The following is a 19,062-nucleotide window of genomic DNA, read 5'->3' as shown; positions in this document are numbered from 1 at the left end:
CAAATTCTTGAAAAGTTTGGTATAAGTTGGGGGGATGATGTTGTGGATCATGGAATACCCCTTTAATTTATTCATTATACATGTTTTATGAACATCCAACGAACATTACCGAGTATGACTGATCGCCCGACTGATCGAGTGTCGTGGGTGGAGTGTTTCTTTAAAACTGAGCTTGAAATTTTCGAAAAGAACTCACGGATTGCATGATAGGTTCCAAATTCGGCAGCTTTGTTAGTTTGACACATGTCAAATGCCCGATAAGCTTACTTTGATTTATTTTCTTCACGAACGAACCGGCGCACGCCAAACTTCAAGTGCAACAGGGGAAGAGAAACAACGATACAAAATAAAACTTACATGCATCAGAATTCGAACAGAATTAAAAACCAAGGAAAAATATCACTTTCGGTCGGTCGTAGAATTCGCTCCAATCACTGCCAATGTTTCCGCAATGTTTTCAATTCACCACATGGAAAAGTGTATACGGCAGCCAAAAGCGGTTACATCTGACACCATCGATGTTGGCGTCGCTCATTCAGCTCTCTTCAAAGCGTGCGGGAGCATCATTGCAACACCCACTAGACAACTATATCGGGAAACCGCCGTGCCAATAGTAAAAAGCTGCCTTCTGGCGCTCTCGCTGTGACGATTGAGGGCGGAATCAATGAAATGCCAGAGGATGGAGGCTGAAGACGCGGGCTGAAGACAGCGATCGAACGAAGCTGTGAAATACCCCTTTTGTTTTAAATTTCGCGGAGACAATGCTCAGAATACCCCCTTTTTCGCGATTTGGCGGTCCGCGATTTCAGTCAACAAAATACCCCTTTTCCGCGAAATTTAGAACACACATGGTTACCACTTTTTATGTTGACCTGGGGTACCGGGGTCTGAAATTACAGTTGCTCTGATTTTCGTGAAAGTTGTACTAGTTAGCAAATTGTTCATCTACCAACGGGATTCAGGAATTTAGTTTACATTAGCACCGATGTCTGGCTGATGTGCTGCGGAGACAAATTTTGTATCTAGGTCAATAATCTCAATAGGATCAAATGGCAACTTGCTGTGTTTGACCTTTAGTTTTGTTTACTTCTATCTCAGTAACTTTACATTGTAGATAGTGCAAACTATTACTAGTAGTTGTAAGGTTTGTAATATTGCATGGTATTGGCTATGAAGAAACTGCTGCCTTAAAATGAAGTGCTGTAAAATACCACATTTAAATTAATTCTTCTTCTTCTTATTTAATTGTATTGTTGTTGCTGTTGCTGTTGTTGTTGTTGTTGTTGTTGTTGTTGTTGTTGTTGTTGTTGTTGTTGTTGTTGTTGTTGTTGTTGTTGTTGTTGTTGTTGTTGTTGTTGTTGTTGTTGTTATAATATTATTATTTTTAATCTACATTTCAGATCTATTTTGGCAGCAAAAGCAAAATTATATGAGAAAATGACTGGCGGGAATATTATTCCAGGTATGTATAATACCGTCACCCTCATAACCAAAGTGCCTACAAAATGTAAGTCATTATTACATGTTTCTCATTTGCAATTTTGATTTTCTGAGTAATAAACCCATAATTAATCAAATTTTCAGCTGCATTCTTCATTAACTTGTGGAATACATCAAAAGAGATTAATTCCACAAGTTAATGAAGAATGTGGTTGGAAATTTGATTAATTATTGGTTTAGTACTCAGAAAATCAAAATTGCAAATGAGAAACATGTAATAATGACTTAGGCACTTTGGTTATGAGGGTGACGATATGTTTGGTTATTACATACATTACTAGATTTTGTTTATGTCTTGCACATATGCTGTATAACGGCAAGTGTTTTATTTTTGCACACCCAGCCACAACTGCAAAATTAAAGACACATGAAATATATGGGGCAGGATTGAGCAACTGTAAAATTAACAAACTTTTGTTTTTTGCTTCATATCGCGAAAATATCTTACACAAAAATATTGGTGTATACAGTATGCTCACTATATGCTGTCAGTTTTGCACCTACATGTAGCTTCGCCAATTTTAAGCCACATGGAGATCTTGATTCAAAAGCTGTATTGGCTATAAAAGGTTAGGGAACAACTCAAAAGATCGATGACGTCCTATAAACAAATGTAGTTTTGAATGTAGGGAGGGGCCAAAACTGTTTTTGCTATATTTTCTTACAAAATATCACTCTTATGCCCACTTCCGGATTCATTAGAGGGAGGAAGAGGGTCAGCAATAAAACACACTACTGTAAAAGTGGAAATTTTTGTGCAATTAATTTTTCGCCCTAATGAGATTAAACACTATGCCAAGTTTTTGGAATTCTCAGTAAATGCAATTTTCAAATCTAACATATGGCAGCCGTTGCACATATTACTTTCTTGCACTCAACTTTCAAATTTTGGTACAATTACCGAATAACATGCAATTTGCTAGACTTGAGTCCAGTCCTCGTTTACAGAGTTTAGGGTTAGGGTTTAGGGTTGCGGTAGGCCAGTCTTGTAATACGACTAGTAGAGTTGCACCCTATTTGATAATCGCTCCCAAATTTTTATAATAAGAATTGACTGTGTATGTTATTTCTACAGATGAAAGTACCAACGAAAGATTTTTGGTAGATTTTGAGAAGAAAGTAGTGGACAAGATCCATGCAGAGAAGGAAAGGAAAGAAAAAGCAGAAGAAGAGGAGGAAATTGTTGCAACGGTGCCAACAAGAGAAGAAATGATGATGCAATCAAAGGACGATGATGTTGATGATAGCAATATTCCTCCTCCAGCAAGTGCTGATGAAGAATGGTAGGTCTCTGTAAGCTAGGGATTCTATTATGTCTCTCAGTTGTTCAACACCATTTAAAAATGATGTGTCCATGTTGTCTGCAGTGCCTGAGTAAAGTAAACCATGCCGACGCACCATATGCGAGTTGTTAAACGGTGATGAACAACGGCGAAACATGGTTGAATGGGTGACTCCATTTGAAATTTACACTCCCTGTGTAGGAGATTAAGGTTTTCCATAGGGGATATGTGAATTTCAACTAGCGTAGCCCATTGCAATTAATCTTTTAATGGCAGTTATATTCAAGGTGGCTAAAACCTGGGATGTTCAAAACTTTATCATACGATTATGTCCACCATAAACACTGCCATATTTCTAACAAAAATAAAAAAAAAATATATTAAAGATAATTTACCTTCAGACACGGGCAATGCACTGTAAACAATTCCTGGATTCCTTTTTTAACACTACAATGCGTCTACAAGGGTATTTTGCATAACAATTATCAACACTCCAACATTCTTTATCAGTAATATAAACATGTTGGTGTGTTATTAATTGGATGAAAATGATGTGATGGCAGTGTTAATCTTAAGTAACACCTACTATACTTTTAAGTGTTAAATACGGATATAAACACATTGAAGTGTTAAAAAAAGTGTTATCCAAGAATCTTCACAGTGTACAGTCTGTCCACATAGAAGTACAAACCAAATTTGTGGCAGCGGGGGTCGATGCTTTGCGTCACACGCGTACGCGACTCAACACGTAAAGAGCATGGTGCGCTTGGCAAGTATAAATCGCGCAGCAGTTTACGCGCCATAGAAGCATTGCGCTGAAATAATTATTCTCATACCTCCAGTTTCTGAGGTCTATTTACTTTGTACTTCTAAGTGGACAGACTGTAGGTCATAGATAGTATGCAAATTGTGTCTACGCTGATGCCAGACATTTTGTGTATGCATCTTTTTCCATGTCTTATTGAGTTATTTTATTACCACTGATTACCACAGGGTTGACTATGTTGATTCTCTTGGACGATCCAGACGATGTATGCGTAAGGACGTGCCACATCTCATCAATATGGATAAGGATCTTAATCCAGATAAATTCAGGTAAGAGCTGAAAATAAAATTGTGCAAGATAGCTCAATCAATAATGTGCTAGACTCTGGTCATGGTTGCCGAACCTGTGATTTGGTATCCTAATTGGCCAACTTTTGAAGATTGTCCCTGCGACTTTCGACAATTTCCTGTCCCATAGAAAGCAATGGTTAATAAAAACATTGGGTGACTTTTCAACATTGGCTGTGATTCGGGCCGAAATTATTTGGCAACCCCGACTCTGGTGTATGAGGGAACAAACTTGAGCATGGTAGTGTTGTTAGTTTGCTCTTATAAAATCCTAGTTGGTTCACTTTTTCCTATCAGCAATATACCTAATCGTCCCCTTTTAATTTCAAGCCAAACAAATGAGGTAAAATGGTGAAAATTGCTATTTCATTCCAGTGCCTACATTGCGTGTATTAGCTCGCCGATTGTATTACCTGTATTATTCAGCGGAGTTTCATGCAGCGGAATAATTCTGGTATACCCTGCACACAAGTATAACCCTAACCCTAATCCTAACCCTTACCCTATTCCTAACCCAAAAACACGGGTGCGAGGGTAAACCAGAATTGTATCCATGTAGCTGGGGCATATAAATAGACGAATAGCGATGTGCACACAGTTTATATGCCCTTTTATATGTCACTGATTCAATCATATAATGTGCACATGAGCTCACATGCGCATGGCGTGTCAGCCATCATTCAATCGGTGAACTAGGAATAAAATGGGAGATCTCCTGATTAAATATAAAAACTTATATTTTACTTTAATTAAAGCACTTCAGGCTTATAGTCTTTCATGTGGTATTTTATTAGTACACCATTGGGCATTGCAATCGTGCACAAAGTAGAAATTCAAGAAAAATTGAGGGCATCACTCTCTGGAGCAAATCATTGATGGCTTTGTCATAGTATGATCGATACCTCTTGAATTGCATATGGCTCAATGTATAGAAATTAGCCAGGTGAATTGTGACATGTCCCTGTAAATTGAATGTCACTTTAAACAAAACCTCTAAATCACACAGGAAAAGTTCCTGACCTGGTCGACATCATGCTTCACACCACCAATGAAAAAATTTTTGCGATAATACTTTTCTTCATGTCAGTTTTTGTACATACACTCTGTATGTAACAGAATGATAAGGATAGACCACAGGTTACAGTATAAGGCTATATTAATATAATGAAGCTTCTGCACATGTTAGTAAAATCATGCATTTTTTATGTTTTTAAGAAACCAATGTATTTTTCCCCATTTCATTTTGTTAGAAGCCCATTATTTTTTACATACATTCTGTATGTAACAGAATGATAAGGACTACATAATTATTTATAAGCCTTTTTATTTGACAAATCTAACTTTTCGAATCTATATACATCCTTACTTGCAGGGAAGATGAAAAGAAAGAGAAATTAGGAACAGATACATTACCAGATTTATTGTCACAAGACATGTATCGTGAGATGCTAAGAAAGAAATGGGAAACAGAAGCAGAAGAGGCTGCCAAGAAAGGGCCAGGACCAGTACATTATCAGAATGTTAAGTTTGATGGTAAGGAGAAATACTATAATACACATCCTCTGGTTAGTTTCATCTATCACCCTAAAAGCGTGGGTCTACTGTTACAGTCATGCTAACTAGTATGATTTTGCTGTGTTTAGTAATTACTTGAAAATACCACTCTACGTTTGATCCCTATGAAATATGATTTTGACCATAAATTTTCAGAGGTGCGAGAGCTGGGTGTAGGCTACTTTGACTTCTCCAAAGACGAGACACAGAGACAGGAACAAATGGAATCACTGCAAATGCTGAGAGATGAGGTAAGAGCAATGATGTAGAACCAAAGAGTACCAACTCTGCCATGTTTGTGTGTCGCTCATGCAAGCTACTTAATACACCTAATGGGACCCAATCAATGAGGTAGAACCAAAGAGTACCGACTTTGCCATGTTTGTGTGTCGCTCATGGAGGTCAAAATAGGGTACCTCCTGCTTATTTCACTATGTCCCGACAAACTTTGATTCAACGTATTTGGATGTCTGCTTGCACAAACCTTTGTAACGCTCAAGCTTAGTTATCATTAGATTTTGGGCTCTTGCTGGTAAATGGCTCTTGCTGATAAATGCTGAGGTACACGCTGTGGTCCCTATGAGTGATATCCGAAATGGCGGATAAACTATAGCATTTTGAGTTGGTAGCACAGAGTACTACAGAGAGCGTACCACCAGTCAAAGTCTCCGCATCACCCGATAATGAGGGCCGATTGTTCCATGAAACGCGACAGGCAAGACTGCTATGCAATCATGGTCTGTCGCGAAAGCACGCAACGCTCTATCGCGCATACGCGAAGGCATGCAGCGCTGGCGTGATTGTTAGACACGGCACGATCGAACAATCAGCCCTCATGAATATGCGAGAACTCTCCGCATGCAATACACGGGGACTTTGACTGGTGGTACGTACTCTGTAGTACTCTGTGGTTGGTAGTCTTTTATCTCTTTGGGTATGGGGTTACATGCTTGTACACAGACACACGTACACCGCCATGCTACCCATATTTCCAGGGACCTGATAAATTATGATAATTATAATAATAATGATGTCCTCAATATGTTGGTGTGTTGTCATGCCAATCCAACACAATACCAATAATAACAAAAAAAGCCCTAACAAAATCCAGCTGAATAATGTTAAAATCTAGTTGAATTTGTGGTCCTGTTTGTGAAATCCAGTTGAATTTGTGGCCCGGTTTATGAAATCCAGTTGAATTTGTGACCTAATCTGTGATATCCAGTTGAATTTGTGGCCCAGTTTGTGAAATGCAGTTGAATTTGTGGCACAGCTTAAGAAATGCAGTTCTTTTCCAATTTTTCCCACCTGTTTTGGATGTCAATTTTTGGATCTGGAATGACTAAAACTGATTTGGTTGGAATTTGTATTTTTTCCTTTTTTTCTTTTTCAAGAGGGGAGGGTGATAGTTTTCAAATCGGAAAGCCCATAGGCAGACTGATACTTTATTAGCAGGGAAAAAAGAGATATTCTGCAAATTTTAAATTGTACCTCCCCCAACCCCACCCCCAAAAAATATCAACAATTCTATGAAACGATGCACATGTTTTGTTTATGATAATAGACAGTAGACCAGCGTGCTAGAAGAGAACAACTAAAGGCAAAAAGAAAAGCTGCCATGCAAGCCAGACTGGCCAAAGTGAAGCAGAGGAAAAAGCTGAAAGGTGATATACCAGGCCTAGATGATGAAGAAGAGAATAAAGACGCTCCAGATGATACAGTAGAGGAAAGAAGCAAGGATGCATTGGAGGACAGATTAGCTGATAAAAGTTACGATATGTTGCTTGGGAAAAGCAAGAAAGAACAACCCGTCGTTAGGGAATGGGATATTGGGAAAGGTAATATAATTCTTGATTTGCTTGTCTATGTGTTTAAATAGTATTTCTGTGCCATATACCTGGATCCTTAAGCCAAGCTATAAAGCCTAAAGTATATAAGCTTACTGGCCTGCCCATATAGAAAGAAAAGAAAGAAATTAAATTTTGAAGATAAAAGAAGAAGGAAAAGATGGCCACTCCCAACAAATTTTGGGAAGAATCCAATCTCAACTGTAAACTAAACAAAATGTGACACTTTCTGTTTCAAGTATTAAATAGGGCAAAGGAGGCAATTGGAAATTGATTTATCATCATAATCAAGTTTAATACAAAGTGACAAAGTGTACTACTGATATTGTTACTTTCCAGCACATTTGGTTACTAGGAGTGTTTATAATACCAATTTTGTTATAATATGTTCATATTTTTGCCTGTATCTCAAGATTATTTAGTTATCCCGTATCTCAAGGGTTATTTCTTCATGTAATTTTACACAAAATTAGGGATATGTTTAGGGTAGAGTTAGGATTAGGGTTAGTGCTAGGATTGGGGTTATGATAAGGGTTAGGGTTAGAATTAGCTTACATGAAATAATTACATGAAGGATTGACCCAAGATTGCGTCAAAATCGTGGTCTGGAAAACTCATCTGAAGGCAGTAAAAGTATTTTAAGATGTTGATGTTTTAATATAATAGTTCAAGGTTCTGATGTTTTTTTGTTGAATTTCTGTAAGTGCAGTATATGTTAAGCAATTTTAGGGACCCAGAATTAGAACATTGTTATTTTTTTTTTTTTTTTAAAGGCACAAATTCTTTTTTCTGAAGCTTATCATTAATCATTATTAAGACATTAATCTACAAAGAGAGGTAATGAGATAATTGTCTGTAAACATAACCCTCTGCCCTCTATGAAGTTATTTTGTAGTTAACTAATTTTACTTTGTTCTTTACTAATAAAATTCTTATTTTGATTTCTGTATCTTTTTTTCAGATCCAAATTTATGGGAGGAAGCTAAGAAAAAAGCTAGAGATGAGAGACTGTCTGAATTTGCTCCCCCTAATGCGTACTTTGACTCACCTCAACAAGAGCGAAGAAAACCGGCAAATGTGCAATCTTATCATGAAAAATCATCTCAAAATACCAGTCATATATACCAACAACATGGACAGACTTCATCAACAGCATCTAAGTCTAACGCAGAAAAGGTGCTCAGCAGTGCAGAATTTTCTTATGTACCTCGAGGGGAATTTAAATCATTTCAGAGTACTAAAAAGAATGGCCCAGGAACTTCAAAAGTATTTGATTTATCAATGAACAAAGAGCATACTTCGTCAGACCTGTCAGCTGCATTGCCTGGTGGTGCATCACAATCAGGAGGGACAAGCACAAACACAAATAAACAAAAAGAACACAGGACTAATGTCAATGAGGAGTCGATCAAGCAGAGCCTATCATTTTTCAGGAATCAAAGTCAAAATAAATGACTCTTGCTATTTATCTTATATAAATTCATGCTCTTGAGCGAGAACGATGCAAACCATATATTAATTGTGTATTAATATACTGGCACGTACTATGTGCAGTGCTCTCAGACGCATTCATTTTTATATTGGTTTGGTGTATTTGTATGTGCTTGTATTTTCCAACAAAATCATGCCCTTGTGCATACCTGCCAACTACTCCGATTTTCGCGGAGTCACTCCGATTTCCCGAGTTTTAAACCCCCGAAAATCGGAGTACTCCGATTTTCTGGAAAAAAAACAATGCCATGTGAATTTCAGTTGAAACAATATTATGTAAAAACATGTTGAAATCCAGCTGAAAAAATCATGGAAATATAGAATGGATTTTACCCAATAATGTCACTACTTCAAACTTGGCAAATGTTGTTTACAAATCCTAAATTCACTGTTTTTGAATGAAAATTGCTGGAGCTGTAAATGCTGACAAAATTAATGGAATTGCCCATAGAGATGATGCAGGCACCCTGTTCAATTCTTGGCAAGTCCAAGCTGTATTGATTTTATTAAAATGTATTTGCTTCATGTATTTGCTTCAATAAGGGTTATGTAAAGGGTATAAAACGTTTTAATAACATTGCAAAAACTTTTTTTTTTTCATTTTTATTGCCATGTACTTGGGTCTGGTGGTGGGAGAAAAACATGTGTACAAATAATGGCCTATCCACCAGACCCTTTCAATGCAAAGTCAATAATTAGTATTCATAACATAGTTTCAAATAAATGTATCATAAAGTTTGTGAATACAATGAATGAGCTATTATAGGGCAGGGTTTTTTGTTATGTTTTTGAACAGACAAAAACAAAACAAAAGACAAAACAAAAATACAATACACAAACACAAATATCAGACAACTCTCACACTCATATACTCACCCCACAAAAGAAGTCAAGCAATCAATAATCTTGGGTATGTCATGTTTAATGTAGTAGAGAAAAACAATAAATATTAATTAATCATATTTCAGAGGCACTAAGTATCAAGATCAATAGTCCATTTTTTTAAAAATGAAAACTAAGTTTGTTTTTCTTTTCAGCAATTTTATATTCAACATTTCGTTTTAATTTGACCAAGGACAAAAAGGCATTGAAATTGGGAACTAATTGTTGAAATGCAATTGTAGCTATAGTCGTGGTCTAGATTTCTCTATGTTTTTTACTTTCTCTTGCTACATCGTTTGAGCAATGGAGCTGGTAATTTGAGGGAGCGATCTTTGCATGATCGTTCATGATTGTTACTTAATTAGCTAGGAAAATTCGGACGGAAAGTGTGATTTTTGGAGCATTTTGTTACTGAAAATTTTTACAAAATTTCAGAGAATAGTCTCCTTTGCAGACTGTTTGTTGTGCTGATCATATTACAAACACTGTTCAAACTCCTTGATCTGGCGATTTTGTAAAAGAGATGTTGAATTTTGTTCCTTCAATGTTTGCTTTTCAGTGTTGCTTTGCCATACATTCGGCAAGTCAATATATAAAGCACCAATTGGGCTCGTGCTGTCTATAGGCCCGCCCTTCTGTGCACGAGCCATGAGCAAGCAATGTCTCAATCCTCTCAATTAGTGTATAATTATTCAGAACCATTGTAGCAACACTTTGTGTATATCATTGGTAATGAGGTCTGACCTCAAATCATGATTAGCTGAAAAGATAACAACCCTTATGTAAACAAATGCTTTGTCCAGCACATTTAAGGCTATGTTGTGAGAAGTTCAGAGTTTTAGATAATTTAACTTTTCAATACAAATTATATGTTCAGCTGCTGATTTCAGTCTTTTCCTATAGAAAGATATAAATCTATACCAAGGTGAAAAAAATAAAAGGTACGCCTATTACATGTAAATTTATTTATGCTTATGCTCTACATGTCTCTTTCTATAGGAAAAGACAAAAAACAACAGCTGAAAACATTTGTATTGAGACGTTGAAAATTATTTAGGCCTACTTTTAAAAACTTTTGGTGAGAAAATCTTTAGGTGGTAGACAAAATAGGAAAGTTAGCATCTCCACGCTTTCCATCGTATAACCTTAAATGTGGCAGTATTATAATACGCTATCGCTAGGCTAGGCAGGGCCGTTCCTACCATTAGGCCAGGTAAGGCGGTCACCTAGGGCGGCAAACGTAGAGGAAAAAAAAAAAAAGGTGAAAAAGAAGAAAAAAACATGCAGGAATGGAGAAAGAAAAGGGGCGAAAAAATGAGGGTGGATAAAAAGAAACAATGGGAGGAAAAATAAAAAGGGGGTTAATAAAAGACAAACAGAAAAGCAGTAGGAAAAAAAACAAGTGGCGAGCGATGGGGGACACGTGCCCCTTGGCGCCACCTTTACGGGGCGCCGAATCGACCAATTCAGGATCGATTCTGCGCCCCTCCAAATGACGAAAGTCCAGATTTACGCACATTTCGCACAAAATCATTTGAAATATCAATTTTAGCCCGATATTCAATTTCATTATAACCAAAATTAAATAGTGGTAAGCGCACAATTGTTTCATGAAAGGCGTCATTATGTATCCCTGCTAGTTTTAAAGGGGTAACCCCCTTAACACTTTTTGGTGGGGCGGCAGGGAGAGGCTTTGCCTAGGGCGGCAAAATCCCTAGGAGCGGCCCTGAGGCTAGCCCCTCTACCAGGATGTAATTGGCTAAGTATTCACTTGCAATTGGTATTTTATAGCCACCGTATAGCCTTAAAATTGTCTGGAACCTGGACTTTTCATGGACACTCAGAGGTGATTAAAAATGAAAAAATAGGCCTATTTAAATTAAAGTGAAATGATGCAGTTCATGTGTACGAAGGTGGCTCAGTTTTCAAGTTATGAGCCTTCAAAGTTGACGCTTTTACTTCAACCTTTTCATGCATTTCAACTGCTATACATACATAATAGCCAATATCTTCTAATTGACATTGGCACTCAACTGTTAATTTCAGTTTTGGAAAAGATGAACAAACCATGTGAGAAAAAAACATGTGATCCTTCAGGTGGGGGTGGTTGGCTTCTGGTGGGTGGTCCACTTGAATCAATGAATTATAAGTTTTAAATTGTGCTTCACATAATCAGATGCATAGGTCATGTAATAAAGCCAGTGCAAAAGTTTTGAAAATGCTTTGTGCATGGTTAAATATAGGAAAGTGGACATTTTAAAGTGCTGTAACTTGAAAATGGAGCCTCTTTGAAAATTAGTGTTTCTCATGAAAACAAATGTTGTTTTTAGGGTTTCAAACAGGTTTGTGATTGATAAAAAAAACTGGGGCTTGAACACCCCACTGGGTATACCAGACCCCCTGGTATTTTACTCCTTTTTTATATGCACCTAGTGGCATCTCTGCAAAAGCACCCACAAAGGCGGAGCTCTTGCTAATTTTTTTGCAATTTAAAAAATTTAATCCTAGCACCAGCACCATAGTGCTGTGATCAAGCCAAATAAGTTGTTTCTCAGGAATATTAATTTTGAGATATAGCCTGTGAGCGCTTTCAACTTTCTTTGTATTTAATTGTTTTGAGCAACCCTAAAATGCTGATTTTGTATGGAAAATATACTGATTTTAAGGTTTGAGAATACTGAAATGTGTTTTTCAAAGTTAGTAGCCCTGTATACACAGCTATACATGGCAATACATAGCTATACATGGCTATACATGTTTACATATGGCTATACATAGCAATAGGGCGCACACCACTAAATAATCGCCCCATTGTAATACGTGTAAAAACACTGGTTTTCTTTGCTCATTTTGAGGCCTTTTGGGCTTGTTTTAAAATATTTTATGATAACCAGTCGATTGCACCACCTCGTTTTCCCGCTACGAGGCCACGAACAGCGCCCTCACTGTTTTTGACATGCTCTCAATACTGCAAACCCGTTTCTGCCATTTTTTAATTCGCTGACCTATTTTCTCCATAATTATAAAAATGCGACTTTTTTGGCGACTCAAATTTATGCATAGGCTTTACACTTTTATTTAAGCTATAATTCGCCACTCTTTCTGATTAATTAGCCTAAAGACCAGCCCAAAATACCTCAAAAAGTTTCTGTTTTTACCGAACTCATTAGGGTTACACAAATGGCGCACTGATTTAGTGGTGTGCCCCTTCAAGGGTAAATGATGTCCATAAAATCTAATTTTGTTATATTTTTCTTGAAATATAAAATGTTTTGAGTAAAACACTCAAGGTTTGAGTGCTCTGTGACATCTACATCAAGAGAAATTTCCTATCAAAGTTACATGGTGCATTCCAAAAATGTGCTCATTTTCAACATTTTGACCATTTATGCTTATTTCCCTAGATTTGCATTAAATACCAATTCTCAACATATAGTTTTTGACCGTTTATCTGCTAAAACCGCTTTAAAATGAAAAGAAATTACGTTTCATAATGGCAAAGGTCTATATATTAATGATTTTGCAACAATCACCCCCCCTTATAAAATAATTAAGATTTGAGAGGTTTAAAGACTTGTGCCGATTTACATAATTATATATTAGTTCCAATGACATGCCTATATCCAGAAACAATTGAGCTACAGCACCATTGGTGCTCTTGTTTTTTTTCAAGGTGCTATACTATTAAACCATCACAAATAATAAAATTGATGTATCTTTATTGAAATCCATTTGCAGTTTTTGATACAAGTACTGATTATTGTGCATTTTTACCTCTTAATTAAAAACCATACCAGCAATAACACCCACAGAAGCCCATATTAGCATTGTGTTTGTTTATTTTTTGCACAAAAGAATTAAAAGTCTTAACTTGAAAACTTGAAAAGTTGTGGACTTGTGGTTATCATGAGAACCACGAATGTTATATCATTGTTGTACCTAGTATCTATTTTGGGATCATCAAGAAGAAAAGTCATTAATTAATTAAATTGGCTCACCAGTCAATAAGTTTGGACAATAGCTGATAATAGGCACCCCTTGAGGGCTAGACCCGTCACCTGTAATTATTATGATTGAGCAATTCAACTTCAGGTATAAATTTGGGCTTGGTTGTGCCTTATATTTAGATACTAAGAGACTTGGGCACTTATTTGAGAGGGCTAGCCGACCCAGTCACCTTTAATACAAATATACTCTCGCATGTACAATATATGACAGTCAAAATCAAGGGTCTTTCTTGGCTTTTTTGGTGAAAATCCAATGAATGGGTGAGCAATAACATTTAGGGTTTTTTAGAGCTGAAATTTTAAAATCAGGTCTTTATCAACTGTAAGGCTGCGTTCACATAGAAGTATACTATTCGGGTATACGGTGCACGTTTTGCAGGTGCACGCGTATAGCTTAAATCGAGCAATGCAATTCCATAGTACCGGGTCACATAAGGCTACGATCAGATAGAAGTATACTATTCGGGTATACGGTGCACGTTTTGCAGGTGCACGTTTTGCAGGTGCACGCGTATAGCTTAAATCGGACAATGTAATTTCATAGTACCGGGTCACATAAGGCACTATTCGAAAAGGCCGTATACCATGTATACCTGCGTATAGTATAGTATAGTGGGAATCGTGCGTGCTCGATTTTAGTGCAGCGTATACCGTCCTAATTTTAAAACTAAACCATATGTGGGTAAATTCATTTTTTTGTGATAGATGCAGTATCTAATTCTGCACATTATGACACCTCATTCAATGCAATGTGACCTCAAGAAGTAAAGTTACAAGCATTTAATTAGACGAAGAAAATTGGTAAACTGACCTACAAATGTATACTCGCTATTAGCTACACGAAATACGCTCATTTGACCAGGCTGAGTTCACATAGTATACTCCTATATGAACTCAGCCTGATCGAATGAGCGTATTTCGTATCGCGAATACCGTATACCGTATACTTCTATGTGAACTCAGCCTAAAGCGACTTCAGATTTGTTTAGTCCTCGATGGACTCTGAAAGTCCCTTCAATTAGCAATGACACTTACCATGAATCCCGTGAAGCATAATTAATTTAATTATCAAAAAATCATGGTTAATTACACCTTTTGACTGTTTGGGTAAAAGAAAAGTAATGCAGATCGGGTTGGTTGAAATTCCGTTTTCTTCTTTTCAACAAAACGTTATAAATAGACGTTAAATCTACTTTGCTTGTTATAAATAGAGTTTTGTAAGTACCGTCGACTCACCGAGACCACGGCAATTAAATATTTACAGCTATTTGTGGGCAAGTTTTATGGAAAGACTTTTTCCTGTTATGTTATTATTTAGAGTATTCAAAAACAATAAGGGAATTATTAGATCTAACCCAGTGCTTCATATTATATTTCACTTAGTCATCGAACCTTTCTTCCACATTTTCTGCATAGACGCTCAATACAAACAAAAATCTAAAATGTACCAACTGATTGCTCTTTCATAATATACTTCCATCACGTCTTTACTTAAGGGATCTAAAATGAGCGTTTATTGCGTTTCGACAGTATTTTTTGTGGGACACGAGAGCACCTCGGACCTATCGAATTGCATTCTGAATACGAAGCATGTCTTTCTGATATCAAATAATTTTCATTTTTGAAAATCACAATATAATAAATTTTATGACAAATTATAAAAATTGATATTTTTCAAATTTTTGATATATAACAGTCCTCGAAGTAAATTATATAAATCTAATGATATATTCTTAAAGTGTATGTAGCAGGGAGGAAAAGCCAACGGTCAATTGAACATTTTGACCTTTCATATTGAAGATATGGATTTTTTTCCCAAAAACACCTTATTTTTGTTTGGTGTTTTGGGAAAAAAAAATCCATATCTTCAATACGAAAGGTCAAAATTTTCAATTGATCGTCGGCTTTTTATCCCACCTACATACACTTTAAGTATAAATCATCAGATTTATAAAGCTTACTTCAACTACTGTTAAATATCAAAATATCAATTTTTAATGATTTGCCATAAAATGTGTATTAAATTGCGAATTTCAAAAATCAAAATTATTTGATATCAGAATGACATTCTTCGTATTCAGAATGCAATTCGATATGTCTGATGTGCTCTAATGTCCCAAAATAAATACTGTCCAAACGTTCATACCCCAGCCCTTAACCCATGAAGACAAATCAGTTCATTTCAATTGACTATTAGATGTATAGGGTCCACAACTGCCCCCCCCCCCGATCTGCCCTCAATACTTTTTTTTTTTTTTAAATAAATCGAAAAATATTTAACAAAATGCAAACGTGTCAAAGGGAATGACATGGGAATGAGTAGCCTTATTTGTTTTGCACATAAGGACCAAATTATAGCGTCACAGGTCATTGCGTTCACACAGAATATTTCATTATGTAAAAAATACCGTTTTAAACAATGTTCCTGAGTTGCGTTGCGTCTGAGTCCATAGAAGTCAACTCTCAAACAATACATAGGCCAGGTCTATTCATGTGTTTGTGAAAGAAAACCTGACTGCTATCATGGACTTAACTTTTAAATCGGCCTCTTTTCTTACACAATAGAGGTTATCCACTTAACTCATGCGTGACTTCTAACAAAAGGGGCTGATTCCCGTAGTATTCCTCATTCAAACCAATTCAATGCACGACCTCGGACAGTCAAGATTAATAGGTAAATTTTCACGGGAAAATTTTCTGGACACGTGACCAATGCGTATCAATGTGAGTGTAACCTCGAGCCTGATCCCTGACCCCCGGCGGTGACCTCGCTATTCAAGTCTTAGTTATTTTGAATTGAAATAGTATTTTTGGCCGCAGTTTCGATAGAAATTCATGCATTGCAAAATTATTGAATATTATGTGAAGTTAATTTCTTCACAATATCATCAAAACGTAATTTCAAAAATATTTACCTACGGAAAAAAATATTTATCTACGGAAACTCTTGTTATAACATTATTAACTTCCGACAAGTAACTTATTTTGCATCCAAGAAGAAATTCTGCCTATTCAAATACATTGGAAGACCACCCGCTGTGCTCGAGGTCACATTCCATAATGCTAATATGTCTGCGCCCATGGGTGTCACGTGTCCAGAAAATTTTCCCGTGAAAATGTTCCTATTAATCTTGACTGTCGGAGTTACCTTCATGAATTTGGCGGGCTATTTTGAAGCAGTCATGGTTGCAAATGCATGTACTTCTTTTGAAAGTCCTAAACAAGGTATAGCAGTCGCTGGTAGGATATGCAACTTATAGAACACGGATAACCTCTATTAACCATTGTGACTGAAAGCAATGATGTGTGATGCTATAAATTGGTCCAGATGTGTCCACGCACGGAAGGTTTCATGGACAGAATTTTACAAATTTGCGGCTTTTTCAAACTAAACTTTTACACACTAATAGTGCCAAAATGGTCCACGAAATCACTTCAATTTTACACTCCCCTGCGTAATCGATATACAAGTGGCCATTTTCGCTTCTGCTTTCGCCGATTTATGTTTAAAACAATTTATAGGTCTACAATAATAGGGAAACTTGTCCACGAAAGGCTTCATGAACCGCACATTTCACAAATTTTCGGCCACCAAACTAAAATTGTACACACTAATAGTGCCAAAATTGTCCACCAAATCGCTTCAATTAGGTCTTCATTTTGCACAAGTTTCTTACATCTGAGGGGGGACAACCCCGAGTGCGTCGCGCAAGCGCGATCCGCGGCCATTTAAAATATTTTAAATTATTTTTCTAAAAATTCGCCCCCTTCTATAAGGGTCCACATTACCGTCTATAATCTTTCTTGTTTTTCGTTCTCTGACTTGATAATTTCCAGTTTTTCTTTTTGGTCCATTTCTATTTTCTTTTGATGACGCTTTATTTGGCACACTCATGAGAATGGACTCCATATTTAACAGCATGTAGATTTCAAAGAAAACTGACGAGCTGGCCGTGGGCCGGGTATGTGGATGAAGCGCAACACCCTTATATTTTAATTACCAGCTGGATAAAATATAATTGTCTCAGAGCAAAGTGAATGGAAACAGTATAGTGCCCTTCCAAAAGTGCCCTTCCCAGTCCCGTTATATTGTTTTGTTTGTGATTTTGCTAATGTTATCATAGTACTTGTTACTTGTGTTTGCACGGTCCATAATAGAAAGACCTGATTTGCAAAAGGGCTTACATCCGTCCACTTTTTGACTTCTTGAAAAACGGCTGTTTTAAAAAAAAATGTGCAATTATTACCTGTTAAATTTTATCATTGTGGTTTTGAATAAAGTGTTGATGAATAGAAATTAAAGGAATTGGTTTGGTACAATTTTCCAGCCTTCAGATTTATAATTATTGTTATTTCTTTTATATCACGCCTTTTGCCGATGTCGCCTAAGCCCTTTTGCAGCACAATCAATTCGCCCGTTTCCTAAAAACCACCTTTGCAGTCTAATTTGAGCCCAATTTGTTTTTGCTATACTTGATGCAACTCATGCCATGTAGTCTTCTCGTAGTAAGATCTGGTACGGCGTTGACACTTACGAAATTAGGGCCTCAACACCGGGGGGAGGGACTCAAGTTTCACAGCGTACACATACGTTACCAGAGATTTTCAAATCATACAAATCTGTTCAGCTTCAGTTTTAGCCCGAAACACACCCTCTTTTGTGCTAAAAGTGTCTGAAAAGGAAATATTTCGCGCGCTTCCCGGGCAAATGTCCGAAACCGGCACAACTGATGTTCGGTTCCTCCCTAAATGGTAATGCTTCCGCCGACACTGGTATTAACATGAACAAAATGTGTTCCTCCTTTTCCATAGTGACGTGTCATTTCATAAGTGGTGGACAGACTTGTCCACGACTAACTTTACACGATTATCATAAATTTACCGGTGTACTATAAAAGTTGATCTGTGGTCTCCCTTTCATTTGGAGTTAATTCAATTACAAATATGAGTAAGTCATTTTGTCCTTCTTGTTGTGTAACCGAATTTTATTTTCCTCAACAAATTAAAATAAAACATTTTACAGGCCGTTAGGAGGGTATGCTTATAGATTACCCTGACTTAAATAAAATACCCTCCTGAGAAAGTAAATAGATAAACAATTACACCACATGAACTTATAGGCAGTATTGGGTAATTAGTTACAGTAATATAACTTTCCATAACGAATTGCTGCTGCATTTGTTAGGTGTCTTCTGCAGTAAATTAAATTATATAAATAAATATAATAGTAAATAAAATAATATTTGTATATAATTATTCTGGAACCACAGCTATGAACCCAATTAAGTTTAGGCTTCATTAACCAGGCAACCAGAGTATAAACGTAACGCCACGGTAGAGGACATCATTTGGTGAGTAAGTAGCAGTTTGATGACATGATGTACT

The 19,062-nt window shown here is 36.7% G+C and overlaps 1 protein-coding gene across 1 annotated transcript in view; it reads left to right on the top strand.

The window, feature by feature from the left end:
- LOC140143522 (coiled-coil domain-containing protein 174-like) overlaps window positions 1-11,023 on the top strand; it is a 36,513-nt gene extending 25,490 nt beyond the window's left edge. The window contains exons 4-10 of the mRNA XM_072165352.1: window positions 1,401-1,462; window positions 2,576-2,783; window positions 3,777-3,878; window positions 5,269-5,429; window positions 5,607-5,701; window positions 7,015-7,288; window positions 8,259-11,023. Coding sequence (XP_072021453.1) covers window positions 1,401-1,462; window positions 2,576-2,783; window positions 3,777-3,878; window positions 5,269-5,429; window positions 5,607-5,701; window positions 7,015-7,288; window positions 8,259-8,752 — 1,396 coding nt within the window. The 3' untranslated portion in view covers window positions 8,753-11,023. The remainder of the gene's footprint in view (window positions 1-1,400; window positions 1,463-2,575; window positions 2,784-3,776; window positions 3,879-5,268; window positions 5,430-5,606; window positions 5,702-7,014; window positions 7,289-8,258) is intronic.
- Window positions 11,024-19,062: the final 8,039 nt, after the last annotated feature.

This window comes from Amphiura filiformis, unplaced genomic scaffold, assembly GCF_039555335.1.
Source record: "Amphiura filiformis unplaced genomic scaffold, Afil_fr2py scaffold_22, whole genome shotgun sequence".
Lineage (NCBI taxonomy): Eukaryota > Metazoa > Echinodermata > Ophiuroidea > Amphilepidida > Amphiuridae > Amphiura > Amphiura filiformis.
Note: the sequence above shows the minus strand (reverse complement) of the source record. Positions and strands in the feature narration are given on the sequence as shown.